Raw genomic sequence first — 15,516 nt, forward strand, 5'->3', positions numbered from 1 at the left:
ATTCTGGGCATGGCAAGAGGCCACCCCCCGGGACCCTTTACCTGATGAACTATTGGGAGGCGCAAATGAGAGAAAGGCTAGAAAAAAAGCACCTGCTGCTGGAAAGCGCAGCCGAAGCATGAGCACGATTCTATCCAAGACACTTCATGCACTGAAAAGTATTAGTGATCTTTCTCTGGTTTGACAGCGTGAAAAAAAACATGGAAAAGTCACACAAATCATGTTGGAATATTTCACAATTGGGCAAAAGATGGTGATCTCAAAAGACAGAACCTTCTTTGTTAGAATTTGGTTAATGAGAGCAGTGATGAAGACCCTCTGATTGCAATGACAGAAAAGACAAGCATATGTTTTATGGGAGTTATATAGAATGTTACCACATTTCAAGCCAATGGCCCTCAGTTCTACTCCCATCTCAGTGGAACCTCCCGGAGAATGCTGGTCAAATCACTTCACTGTTTTGACCCTCTGCTTCCTCCTTTCACAAAATGAAGGGCTTGGGCAGGGTGACCCACAAGACCCCCTCCCCTCCCCAGGCATATGATCCTTCCTTTGGTTCTTTGGGCAAGAAATATAATAAGCAAAACCACTCCCATCAGGGAGTTTGTTTGGTGGAATGGACCTCAGGGCAGGACCCCTGGGTTCTTCTTGTGGCTCTGAAACTTAGGACCTTAAAGATCAACCTAGTCAATTCTCTTCACTTTACGGAGAAAAGAACTGAAGCTCAAGGAGACCAAGTGCTAAGGTCACCTTGGCAGGAAGTGGTGAATTGGGGATTCAAATTTAGAATTTAAAGCCAAGGACCTGAAAGCCATCATTCTACTACTCCAGGTAGCTTCATACCTGGAAAATGGGGAGTGCAGGCTCGGTTATTTGTGTTCTCTCTCTCCCAAGGCCATAGGCTGGACCATAAGATGTTCAGTGTGCAACAAAATGTGGCTAGTTAGGGTCGGTATAAGATAGTGATGGCACGGAAGGGGGCACACTTCTACCTCACTCACCTGTACTCTCATTTGTTCGCTTTCTTTTCTTGCTCGTCTCTTCTTCATTCTCAACCTGACCTTCTGACAGCAATGGACTGTCAGGGTTGCAAAACTGCAGTTGTTCTTGGCTGATGGATGATGGATCAAAAGGCAGCTGGTTCAGTCCTAAAGAGGAGGGAAAAACAAAGCCCTGCTAGAGATGATGTTAAGGGGGAAGACTTCCATCTCCGCCAAGGAGCTATTAGAGGAGGTGGGGGTCAAGCCAGAGAGAGGGAAGCTCAGGGACTCTAAGACATGCTGGCCTGTGATATTACAAGACTGGGGAGGGTCCCCTCGGTCAGATAGTACACAAGGAATAACATATCCTTAGTTTTCCGTCTTCTTGATCTTTGGCCTCGGTCATCATCGGCTGCCATCAGCTGCCTTCCAAAGGTAATGGGGCACAAGGAAAAGAACCCTGGCCTGGAAGTCAGGAAACCCAGATATAAGTTCTAACTCTCAATGAACACACCTTAAGAGGAGTGGAGACTAGGCCATGGATGGAAGGATTAAATACTTGAAGGAACTAAGGATGTTTTACCTGAAGAAGTGAAGACTGCATGGAGGGAAGGAAGGGGAAACCCATGGAAAGGGAGTTTGAAAGCCAGATTAGAGAGGATTTCAAGTAGAACACAAGCAGTTTTTATTTGCCTTAGAAATAATAGGGAAATAATAAAAGCTTTTTGAGTATGGGAGTGAATGGTCAGACCTGTATAGAGGATGAACTAAAAAAAGGAGAGTAAAAACAAAGGAACCAATTAGGCCATTAGTTCAGTGGTCTAGGCAAGGGCTGATGGCAAGGAAATAGGGTGGCAGTGACGGGAATGGAGAAAAGGGAAAAGATTTAAGTGATAGGGAAACCAAATTTTTTGGAAATGGCAATTGATTTGGAAGGATGGGGTGGCAAATATGCATGAGAGATGGCTTGAAGGATTTTAAGAAGCCCCATAATAAAGAAGGATTAGCTTTGTTCTGATTGGCCCCAAAGCACAGAACTGGAAGCAATTAGTGAATGTTACCCAGAAGTCTACTTTAGTTTGATATAAGAACCTCTTAACAATGCAAAGTGGAATGAGTTGCCCAAACAGGTAGTGAGCTCTCCATCAATGGAGGTCTTCAAGTGGATGTTACAGAGCCACTTATCAACAGTGCTGCAGAAAGTACCCTTATCCGGGTAGCTTAGATGATTCCTGTGGTCCTTTTTAGCTCTCAGGTGCTTTACCCCACCATACAGCCCTGAGCAAATCCTTTTTCTTTTCCCAGCCTCAGTTTCCTTCTGTGTTGAATGGCAATAATATCTCTACTTTCTAAGGGACCTTATTTCGGAGCTGGAATGCTAGGATATCCAGACTAAGTTTGAGAAATTTTGAAATTCCAGGTCTTCAGACCAGAAACATAAGTCCCTTCATCTTTAGATGTCTTACATTGTCTCTCTATAAGACAGCATAAGTATGAACTCTTAAACAAAAACCCCCAAAAACCATAGCAACATAAGATACATAAGTGACAGACACCTGAGATCCCAGAAGTCCCTTTTTCTTTTCTACCTCTTTTCTCCCCACCCCTACCACCATAAGAAACAGCACATGGAATTTTAAGTTTTTCAATTAAAACTTCATAAAACACTGCTACCGTCCAAAAACAATTCATCTCCTATAAGCCTTTTATCTAGTAGTTTGTTAATCCAAGCAGAAAAGAAATCAGTTGGCCCCAAATTGTTTATTAACCCCCAATTGTCCACGTACCTCAATTCCTTCTTGATCCCTATTTTCTAAAGCTATGTCGGAAAAACTGAGTTCTTGGAGGCCAAATACTGAGTTTCTAATAAAATTTCTTTGCAGTTTTCCTTCTAATGAAAACATATCCCCTCTACTGATCCTCTCTATCCAGGGAACATAGACTATTTTTCCAGCTCTCGGATTCAGCTTGAAACAAGCCATATAAAAAAGCCTTTTGGGATCTGTCAAATACTATCCCCTAGTACCATCTGAGGTAACCAAGTGAAAGATGGGAATTGGCCACTGCGCCTGGTGGGAGTCAACTGTCATTGCATTTTAATCCTATCAAATGAATTCAACAAACATTTTCAAAGGTCAGGGATGGTGGCAGATGAAGGATTCCCACAACAATTCTTGGAGGCAAAGGTCATAGCCATTCTCATTTTACAGCTCAGGAAGCTAAGGCTTATGGGACTTGCCCAATAGTCCCTAAATCACCACATATCAGAGGTGGGATTAGATCTAGAGCTTCCTGTCTTTGGTCCCATGATACACTTCATGTGGTCTGGAGAGATGTTAAGTGACTTATCCAGTCTCACAATTAACAATATGGCTGAGACTATCTTCCTGCATCTGAGCACTGTCCCCCAGACCACCTGCCTCAGATAAACCTGCTGCCTACTTTAGAAAGCATATTTCTTCTTATTTTTTTTGGAGGCAACCAGGGTTAAATGATTAGCACAAGTTCACCCAGCTAATAAGTATCTGAGGCTGCATTTGAATTCAAGTACTTCTGACTTCAGAGCCTCCAAAATAAAATAATACACCACCTATCTGCCCACAAGAACTTTACTTACTACAAATCTTCAAAAGAGCTAACACAAGCAAAGACGAAAGTACTTTTGCAGTCCACATTTGATTCCAAGTTTCCTGACTTCTAAATTACTGTACAGGAGAAATGCAAACAAAAGACCATTAGACATTCAAGGAGGGAGAGATCATTTCTGGTTAATCACAGGGCTTGGCACATAGTGGGCACTTAATAAATGCTAGTTAATTGAGTAATGTGTGTGTGCGCATATATGTACATGTATGTGTGTGTGTGTGTGTGTGTGTGCACGCGCAAATCAGAAATAGCTGTCTTAGAGAGGAGAAAGGGGAGAAAAAAAAAATGGAAGACCAGGTTTTCCAAAGATAAATGCTAAGAGCTACCTTTGTATATACATTTGGAAAAATAAAATTATTAAAAAATTAAAAACAAACAACCAACTAAATGACAGGAAAGAATTCCCCAAGCAGGAAGATTTTGAGATACAGAAATATCTTTAAAAAAATTATTATAGCTCTTTATTTACAAGATATATGCATGGGTAATTTTTCAGCATTGACAATTGCCAAACCTTTTGTTCCAATTTTCCCCCTCCTTTCCCCCCCACCAACTCCCCCAGATGGCAGGTTGACCAATACATGTTAAGTATGTTAAAGTATAAGTTAAATACAATATATGTATATATGTCCATGCAGTTATTTCACTGCACAAAAAGAATCAGACTCTGAAATAGTGTACAATTAACCAATACAGAAATATCTTACCAGGAAAACTGCTGAATCATTTCTGGAGATTTTTTAAATGATTAATAATTAGCCACATAATATTATATACCAATGCAGTTAATTAAATTTACTAAAAAAAAAAAAAAAAGAAATTTAAAAAGTGAGAAATCATTTCTGGTAGATCACCGTCCCTGGCACATTGTAGAGACTTAATAAATGCTAGCTGACTTATGTGTATGTGTATGCAAATAGATGTGTGCATGTCTCCAACCTGGAAAATAATTGTCCTGGGGAAGGAAAAGGCAAGAGAAAAATTTGGAACACAAGGTTGTGCAAAGGTGAGTGTTCAGAGCTACCTTTGTATACATTTGGAAAAAAAATTATTTAAGAATTAAAAACAAACACCTAATAATATTGTATACCAACATGGCTAATTAAATTTGTTTACTAACTAAAAAAAAAATCAAAAACGGAGAGATCATTTGTGATTGAGCACTGTGTCTGAATAGACTAGGCACTTAAAAAATGCTAGTTGACTGATTAGTGTGTGTGTGTATGATTATAATCTGTGTGTATATGTGCAAATCAGAAAAAGCTCTTTTGGGGAGGAGAAAGGGGAAAGAAAAAATTTGGAATGCACGGTTTTACAAAGTTATCTTTGTATATATTTGAAAAAAATAAAATTATTAAAAAACTAAAAACAAACAAACAATTAAATGATAGTAAATAATTTCCCAATCAGAAAGATTCTGAGATACAGAAACATCTTACCAAGAAAACTGCTGAATCAATTCTAGAGATCTTTTAATGATTTATTAGCCACATAATATTTTATACCAATACAGCTAATTAAATGTGTTTAGTTGCTAAAAAGAAAAAGAAATTCAAGGAGAAAGATCATTTATGGTTGATCACTATGTCTGTCATATAGTAGGCACTTACTTAATAAATGCTAGTTGACTGACTGATTATTGTGTGTCCATGTGTATACAGGTATGTGTGTGTGTATGTGTGTGTGTGTGTGTGTGTGTGTGTGTGTGTGTGTGTATGTGATCATAAAAAGCTATCTAGGGGACAGGAGAGAGAAAAAAATTTGGAACAGTTTTATAAAGGTGAACGTTAGGAGCTATCTCTGCATATATTTGGAAAAATAAAATTAAAAAATTAAAAACAAAGAAATAACTAAATGGTAGGAAGCAGGAAGGTTTTGAGATATAGAAATATCACTTTTGGAGATATTTTAATTAGTTGTATAACAATGTAGCTAATTAAATTTCTTTACTTAAAAAACAGAAAAAGAAATTCAAGAAAGGAAAAATCATCTCTGGTTGATCCCTGGCCTGGCACATAGTAGGTGTTTAATAAATGCTAGGTGGCTGATTAGTTTCTGTGTACATATATGTCTGTGTGTGGGCAAATCAAAAAAGCTGTCTTGGAATAGGGAAAAGAAAGAGAAAAAGATATGCAATGCAAGGTTTTGAGAAGGGGAATGTTAGGAGGTATCTTTGCATATATTTGGAAAAATAAAATTATTAAAAAAACTAAAAAAAAAAAAAAAACCAAACAACTAAATAATAATAAATAATTACCCAATAAGGAAGATTCTAAGATACAGAACTATCTTACCAAGAAAATTGCTGAATCAGTTCTAGAGATTTTTAATGATTTATACCAATAAAGCTAATTAATTTTGGTTAGTAACTAAAATAAGGAAAAGAAATTCAAGAAGTAAGAGATCATTCATGGTTGAACACTGTGTCTGGCACATAGTAGGCACTTAATAAATGCTACTTGCCTGATTAATGTATATAATGTATCCGTATACATGTATGTGAAAAGCTGTGTAGAGAAAGGAGAAAGGGGAGAGAAAATTTTGGAACAAAAAGTTTTGCAAAGATAAGTTCTGAGAACTATCTTTGCATATATTTTGAAAAATAAAATTGTTAAAAATTAAAAACAAACAATTATATGATAGGAAAGATTTTTCCAAGCAGGAAGATTTTGAGATACAGAAATATCTTACCAGGAAAACTGCTTAATTATTCCTGGAGATGTTTTCATTATTTATTAGCCATATAATATTTTTGTATACAAATGCAGCTATTTAAATTTGTTTAATTACTAAAAAGAAAAAAAAGAAAGAAAAAGGAAAAGAAATTCAAGAAAGTAGCGATCATTTCTGGTTGATCACTGTGCCTGGAAAATAGTAGGTACTTAATAATTGCAAGTTGACTGATTTGTGTGTGCGTATATATGTACATGTATGTTGTGTGTGTGTGTGTATGTGTGCAAATCAAAAAAAGCTGATATTATATTATGATATATACCAATGCACCTAATTAAATTTGTTTGGTAACAAAAAAAAAAAGAAAAAAGAGAAAGAAATTCAAGAAGGGAAAGATCATTTCTGGTTAATCACTGTGCCTACCAAATAAATAGTAGGTACTTAATAAATGCTAGTTGATTGATTAGTGTGTGTGTACATGCATGTTTGTGCATATGTATGTGTATGTGCAAATCAGAAAAAGCTGTCTTGGAGAGGGGAAAGGGGAGAGAAAAAAAATCTGTCATACAAGGTTTTGCAAAGGTGAATGTTAGGAGGTATCTTTGCATATATTTAGGAAAATAACATTATTAAAAAACTAAAAACAAACAAAAAACTAAATGATAATAAATAATTTCCCAATTAGTAGGATTTTGAAATACAGAAATACCTTACCAGAAAAAGTGCTGAATCACTTCTAGAGATTTTTTAAATGATTTATTAGCCATCTAATATACCAATATAACTAATTACATTTGTCTAGTAACAAAAAAAGAAAAAGAAATTTAAGAAGGGAGAGATCGTTTCTGGTTGATCACTGTGCTTGGCAAATAAATGTAAATACTTAATAAATGCTAGTTCATTGATTAGTGTTTGTGTGTGTGTATTTGCGCACGTGCATGTGTGTATGCTAATAAGAAAAGCCATCTTGGAGAGGGAAAAGAGAGAAAATAATCTGCAATACAAGGTTTTGCAAAGGTGAATGTTAGGAGCTATCTTTGAATATATTTGGAAAAATACAATTATTAAAAACCAAAAACAACTAAATGATAGTAAATAATTTCCCAATCAGCAGGATTTTGAAAAACAGAAATATCTTACCAGGAAAACTGCTAAATCACTTCTAGAGATTTTTAAATAATTTATTAGCCACATAATATTATATACCAGTGTAGCTAATTAAATTTACTTAGTAACAAAAAAAAAAAAAGAAAAAAGAAAAAGAAATTCAAGGAGGGAGAAATCAGTTATGGTTGATGACTCTCGCTGGCACATAGTAGGCACATTAAGTGCCTACTAACATTCTAATTGATTGATTGATTAGGGGCTGTGGACATCTATGTATATACGTATATCTGTGTGTTGGCAAATCAGAAAAGACTGTTTTGAGGAGAGAAAAGGGAAGAAAAAATTTGGAATACAATGTTTTAGAAAGGTGAATGTTAGCAGCTATCTTTGTATATATTTGGAAAAATAAAACTATTAAATAATTAAAAACAAACAAATAACCAAATGATAGGCAAGAATTTCCCAAGCAAAAAGATTTTGATAATGCAGAAATATCTTATCAGGAAAAATGCTAGATCACTTCTAGAAATTTTTAATGATTTATTAACCACATAACATTTATATATCAATGCAGCTAATTAAATTAGTTTAGTTACTAAAAAAAAAAGGGGGGGGGAAGAAAAAGAAATTAAGAAGAGAGAGATCATTTCTGGTTGATCACTGTTCCTGGCACATAAAACATACTAGTTGACTCATTAGGGTGTGTGCACATAAATATATATACATATGTGTGTGGAAATCAGAAAAAGCTGTCTTGGTGAGAGGAAAAGGGAAAGAAAAAAATTTGCAATAAAAAGTTTTGCAAAGATGAATGTTAGGAGCTATCTTTGCATATAACTGGAAAAATCAAATTATTAAAAAAGGAAAAAAAAACAAACAATAAAATGATAGTAAATAATTTCCCAATCAGGAAGATTCTGAGATACAGAAATACCTTAACAAGAAAACTGCTCAATCACCTGAAGTGATTTTTTAATGATTTATTAGCCACCTAATATTTTATACCAATACAGCTAACTAAATTTGTTTAGTAACTAAAGAAAAAAGAAAAAGAAATCCATGAAAGGAGAGAGAATTTCTGGTTGATCACTGTGTCTGGCACATAGTAGGCACTTAATACATGCTAGTTGACTGATTAGAATGTGTACATGTATGTATATACATACATGTGTATATGTGGAAGTCAGAAAAAGTTTTCTGGGGAGGGAAAAGGGGAGAGAAAAAAATTTGGACCACAAAAGTTTTGTAAAGGTGAATGTTAGGAGCTATCTTTGCATATCTTTGGAAAAACAAACTTATTAAAAAACTAAAAGCAAACAACTAAATAATAGGAAACAATTTCCTAACCAGGAAGATGTTGAGATACAGAACTATCTTACCAGAGAAACTGCTGAATCACTTCTAGAGATTTTTAAAAAATATGTTATTAGCCACCTAATAATTTATACTAATAGAGCTAATTAAATTTGTTTAGTAACGAAAAAAAAATTAAGAAGGCAGAGATCATTTCTGGTTGATTACTGTTGCTAGATGACTGATTAGAGTGTGTATACATGCATGTATATACATATATGTGTATGTCAGTGTGTGTGTGTAAATCAAAAATGTTGTCTAGGGGAGGGAAATGGGAGAAAAAAGTTTGGAAAACAAAGTTTGGCAAAGGGGAATGTTAAGAGCTATTTTTGTATATATTTGGAAAAAAAAATTATTAAACAATTAAAAACCAACAACTAAATAATAGGAAAAGAATTTTCCAACTAGGAAGATGGTGAGATATAGAAATATCTTACTAGGGAAACTGCAGAATCACTTCTAGAGATTTTTAAATGATTTAATAGCCATATAATATTATATATCAATATAGCTATTTTAATTTGTTTAGTAACTAAAAAAAGAAAAGAAAAAAATTCAAGAAGGGAGAGATCATTTATGGTTGATCACTCTCCCTGGCACATAGTAGGTACTTAATAATTGCAAGTGACTGATTAGTTTTTCTGTACATGTATGTCTGTATGTGTGCAATTCAGAAAAATTTCTCTTGGAGCGGGGAAAGTGGGAGAAAAAAATTTGGAACACCAAAGTTTTGCAAAAGTGAATGTTACGAGCTATCTTTGTATATATTTGGAAAAAATAAAATTATTAAACAATTAAAAACAAACAACAAATGATAGGAAAGAATTTCCCAAGCAGGAAGACTTTGAGATACAGCAATTTTACCAGAAAAACTACTGAGTCACTTCCACAAATTTTTAAATGATTTATTAGCCACCTAATATTTTATATCAATGTAGCTAATTAATTAGTTTAGTAACCAAAAAGAGAAATTCAAGAAGGGAGAGATTATTTTTGGTTGATCACAGTACAAGGCAAATAAATAATAGGTACTTAATAAATGCTAGTTCATTGATTAGTGTTTGTGTACATGTATTATGTGTATATGAATGTTTTTGTGTGTATGAAAATCAGAAAAAGCTGGCTTGGAAAGGGGAAAGAGGAGAGAAAAAAAATCTGCATTACAAGGTTTTGCAAAGGGAAATGTTAGGAAGCATTTTTTCATATATTTGGGAAATTATTTACAGTTAGTTGTTTGATTGTTTTTCATTTCTTAATAATTTTATTTCCCCAATCACTAGGATTTTGAGATACAGATATTTTACCAGGAAAACTAATGAATCACTTCTAGAGATTTTTTAATTTATTAGCCACCTAATATTTTATACCATTATAGCTAATTAAATTTGTTTAGTGACAAAAAAAGAAAAAGAAAAGAAAAAAAGAAATTCAAGAAGAGAGTGATCATTTATGGTTGATCACTCTCCCTGGCACATAGTACATACTTAATAAATGCTAGTTGACTGATTAGAGTGTGTGTACATGGATGTATATACATATGTGTGTGTTGGCAAATCAGAAAAAGCTGTTTGGGGGAGGGAAAGGTAAGAGAAAAATTTGGAACACAAAAGTTTTGCAAAAGTGAATGTTACTGTCTATCTGTATATATTTGGAAAAATAAAAATATTAAATAATGTAAAACAAACAAATAACTACATGAACATAAAGAATTTCCGAATCAGTAGAATTTTGAAACATAGAAAGATATTATCAGGAAAACTACTCAATAATTTCTGGAGATTTTTTTAATGATTTATTTGCCAAATAATATTATATACCAGTGCAGCTAATTAAATTAGTTTAGTAGTAAAAAAGAAAAAAATCAGAAAAATCTGTCTTGGAGAGAAAAAAAGTGCAATGCAAAGTTTTGTAAAAGTGAATGAATATTAGGAGCTAGCTCTGCATATATTTGGAAAAAGAAAATTATTAAAACACTAAAAACAAACAAAACTAAATGATAGTAAATAATTTCCCAATCAGTAGGATTTTGAGATACAGAAATATCTTACCAGAACAACTAATGAATCACTTCTAGACATTTATTAATTTGTTTAGTAACAAAAAAACAAAAGGGAAAAAGGAAAAGAAATTCAAGAAAAGAGAGAATTTATGGTTGACCACTCTCCCTGGCACATAGTGCACACTTAATAAGTGGCAGTTGATGGATCAGCGTGTGTGTACATGTATGTATATATGAATGTGTGTGTGTGTGTGCGTGCACATGCGCACGCACGCTGGGAAATCAGAAAAGGCTTTTCTGGGGAGGAAAAGTGGAAGAGAAAAAATTTGGAACACCAAAGTTTTGTAAATGTGAATATTAGTAACTATTTTTGTATATATTTGAAATATAAAACTATTAAATAATTAAAAGCAAACAAACAACTAAATGATAGCAAATAATTTCCCAATAAAAAGGATTTTGACATACAGAAATATTTTACCAGGAAAACTGGTGAATCACTTCTAGAGATTTGTTAATGATTTATTAGCCATCTAATATTTTATACCACTATAGCTAATTAAATCTGTTTAGTACATATTTAAGATGTATTGGTCAACTTGCCATCTGGGGGAGGGAATGGGGAGAAGGAGGGGAAAAATTGGAAGAAAAGGTTTGGCAATTGTCAATTCTGTAAAATTAGCCGTGCATGTAACTTCTAAATAAAAAGCTATAATAAAAAAAAAATCTGTTTAGTAACAAAAAACGAAAAAGACATTCAAGAAGGGAGGAATCATTTCTGGTTGATCACTGGACCTGGCAAATAAATAGTAGATACGTAATAAATACTAATTCATTGATTAGTGTTTGTATATATGTGTGAGTGTGAGCATGAGCGTGTGTGTGTGTGTGTGTGTGTGTGTGTGTGTGTACCTGTGCAAATCAGAAAAAAGCTGTCTTAGAGAGAAAGTAATGTGCAATAGAAAGTTTTGTGAAGTTGAATTACTGGAAGCTATCTCTGCATGCATTTGGAAAAATCAAATTGTTCAAAAACTAAAAACAAACAAATAACTAAATGACAGTAAATAATTTCCCAATCAGTGGGATATGGAAATCCAGTTGGAAAACTGTTAGATCCCTTCCAGGGATTTTTAAATGATGTATTAGCCATATAATATTATATAGCAATGCAGCTCATTAAATTTGTTTCATAACAAAAGAGAAAAAGAAAAAAGAAAAAGAAATTCAAGAAGGGAGAGATCATTTCTGGTGGATCACTGTACCTGGCAAATAAATAGTAGATACTTAATAAATGCTAGTTCATTGATTAGTGTTTGTGTGTGTGTATGTGTGTATCTGTGTGTGCGTGTGCACATGCAAATCAGAAAAAAGCTTTCTTAAAGACAAAGTAATGTACAATAGAAAGTTTTGTAAAAGGTGAATTATTAGGAGCTACCTTTGCATGCATTTCAAAAAATCAAATTGTTCAAAAACTAAAAACAAACAAATAACTAAATGACAGTAAATAATTTCCCAATCAGTGGGATATGGAAATCCAGTTGGAAAACTGCTAGATCACTTCTAGGTATTTTTAAATGATGTATCAGCCACATAATATTATATAACAATGCAGCTAATTAAATTTATTTAATAACAAAAGAGAAAAAGAAAAAAGAAAAAGAAATTCAAGAAGGGAGAGATCATTTCTGGTGGATCACTGTACCTGGCAAATAAATAGTAGATACTTAATAAATGCTAGTTCATTGATTAGTGTTTGTGTGTGTGTTGTGTGTATTGTGTGTGCACGTGCGCATGCAAATCAGAAAAAAGCTGTCTTAAAGACAAAGCAATGTACAATAGACAGTTTTGTAAAAGGTGAATTATTAGGAGCTACCTTTGCATGCATTTGGAAAAATCAAATTGTTAAAAAACTAAAAATAAAGAAATAACTAAATGACAGTAAATAATTTCCCAATTAGTAGGATATTGAAATCCAGTTGGAAAACTGCTAGATCACTTCTAGGGATTTTTAAATGATTTATTAGCCACATAATATTATATAGCAATGCAGCGCATTAAATTTGTTTAGTAACAAAAAAGAAAAAGAAATTCAAGAAGGGAGAGATCATTTCTGGTGGATCACTGTACCTGGCAACTAACTAGTAGATACTTAATAAATGCTAGTTAATTGATTAGTGTTTGTGTGTGTGTGTGTGTATGTGCGTGTGCAAATCAGAAAAAAAGCTGTCTTAGAGAGACAAAGGAATGTACAATCGAAAGTTTTGCAAAGGTGAATTATTAGGAACTACCTTTGCATGCATTTGGAAAAAATCAAATTTTTATAAAACTAAAAACAAACAAATAACTAAATGACAAAAAATAATTTCCAAATCAGTAGGATATTGAAATCTAGTTGGAAAACTGCTAGATCCCTTCTAGGGATTTTTAAATGATTTATTAGCAACAATATTATATAGCAATGTGGCTAATTAAATTTGTTTAGTAACAAAAAAGAAAAAGAAATTCAAGAAGGGAGAGATCATTTCTGGTTAATCACTGTACCTGGCAAATAAAGAGTAGATACTTAATAAATGCCAGTTCATTGATTAGTGTTTGTTTATATATATTATATATATATATATATATGTGTGTGTGTGTGTGTGTGTGTGTGTGTATTTGTGGAAATCAGAAAAAAGCTGTCTTAAAGACAAAGCAATGCACAATAGAAAGTTTTGCAAAGGTCAATTATTAGGAGCTACTTTTGCATGCATTTGGAAAAATCAAATTATTAAAAAACTAAAAATAAGCAAATAACTAAATGACAGTAAATAATTTCCCAATGAGTGGGATATGAAAATCCAGTTGAAAAACTGCTAGATCACTTCTGGGGATTTTTAAATGATTTATTAGGCACATAATATTATATAGCAATGCAGCTCATTAAATTTGTTTAGTAACAAAAAAGAAAAAGAAAAAAAAATTCAAGAAGCGAGAGATCATTTCTGGTGGATCACTGTACCTGGCAAATAAATAGTAGATACTTAATAAATGCTAGTTCATTGATGTGTGTGTGTGTGTGTGTGTGTGTGTGTGTGTGTTTGTGCAAATCAAAAAAAAAAAAAGCTGTCTTAAAGACAAAGCAATGTACAATAGAAAGTTTTGCAAAGGTGAATTATTAGGAGCTACCTTTGCATGGATTTGGAAAAATCAAATTGTTCAAAAACTAAAAACAAACAAATAACTAAATGACAGTAAACAATTTCCCAATGAGTGGGATATGAAAATCCAGTTGAAAAACTGCTAGATCACTTCTGGGGATTTTTAAATGATTTTTTAGCCACATAATATTATATAGCAATGCAGCTAATTAAATTTGTTTAGTCACGAAACAGAACAAGAAATTCAAGAAGGGAGAGATCATTTCTGGTTAATCACTGCACCTGGCAAATAAATAGTAGATACTTAATAAATGCACACATATATATACATATATATATGTATGTGTGTGTGTGTGTGTATGTTTGTGCAAATCAGAAAAAAGCTGTCTTAGAGAGAAAGCAATGTATAATAGAATGTTTTGCAAAGGTGAATTATTAGGCGCTACCTTTGCATGCATTTGGAAAAATCAAATTGTTAAAAAACTAAAAATAAACAAATAACTAAAAGAAAGTAAATAATTTCCCAATCAGTGGGATATGGAAATCCAGTTGGAAAACTGCTAGATCACTTCTGGGGATTTTTAAATGATTTATTAGGCACATAATATTATATAGCAATGCCGCTCATTAAATTTGTTTAGTAACAAAAAAGAAAAAGAAATTCAAGAAGGGAGAGATCATTTCTAGTTGATCACTGTACCTGGCAAATAAATATTAGATACTTAATAAATTCCAGTTCATTGATTATTGTTTGTGTAGATACATACAGATATATATATATATATATATATATATATATATATATGTTAGTGTGTGTGTGTGTGTGTGTGCACATGCGCATGCAAATCAGAAAAAAGCTGTCTCAGAGAGACAAAGCAATGTACAATAGAAAGTTTTGCAAAGGTGAATTATTAGGAACTACCTTTGCATGCATTTGGAAAAAATCAAATTTTTATAAAACTAAAAACAAATAAATAACTAAATGACAAAAAATAATTTCCAAATCAGTAGGATATTGAAATCTAGTTGGAAAACTGCTAGATCACTTCTAGGGATTTTTAAATGATTTATTAGCCCCATAATATCATTCAGTAATGTGGCTAATTAAATTTGTTTAGTAACAAAAAAGAAAAAGAAATTCAAGAAGGGAGAGATCATTTCTGGTTGATCACTGTACCTGGAAACTAAATAGTAGATACTTAATAAATGCCAGTTCATTGATTAGTGTTTGTATATATATAATTATATATATATATATGTGTGTGTGTGTGTGTGTGTGTGTATTTGTGGAAATCAGAAAAAAGCTGTCTTAAAGACAAAGCAATGCACAATAGAAAGTTTTGCAAAGGTCAATTATTGGGAGCTACTTTTGCATGCATTTGGAAAAATCAAATTATTAAAAAACTAAAAATAAGCAAATAACTAAAATACAGTAAATGATTTCCAAATCAGTAGGATATGGAAATCCAGTTGAAAAACTGCTAGATCACTTCTGGGGATTTTTAAATGATTTATTAGGCACATAATATTATATAGCAATGCAGCTCATTAAATTTGTTTAGTAACAAAAAAGAAAAAGAAATTCAAGAAGGGAGAGATCATTTCTGGTTGATCACTGTAC

General features: G+C 33.0%; 1 protein-coding gene across 8 annotated transcripts in view; it reads right to left on the reverse strand.

The window, feature by feature from the left end:
• The window catches only part of ENOX2 (ecto-NOX disulfide-thiol exchanger 2), a 291,185-nt gene that overhangs the window by 113,436 nt on the left and 162,233 nt on the right, over positions 1-15,516 (reverse strand). For all 8 annotated transcript variants that reach the window (XM_031944689.1, XM_031944684.1, XM_031944686.1 and 5 more), the window contains one exon: positions 1,002-1,148. In XM_031944689.1, the coding sequence (XP_031800549.1) occupies positions 1,002-1,148 (147 nt within the window). The remainder of the gene's footprint in view (positions 1-1,001; positions 1,149-15,516) is intronic.

Source organism: Sarcophilus harrisii, chromosome X (assembly GCF_902635505.1).
Source record: "Sarcophilus harrisii chromosome X, mSarHar1.11, whole genome shotgun sequence".
In the NCBI taxonomy this organism is placed as follows: Eukaryota; Metazoa; Chordata; class Mammalia; order Dasyuromorphia; family Dasyuridae; genus Sarcophilus; species Sarcophilus harrisii.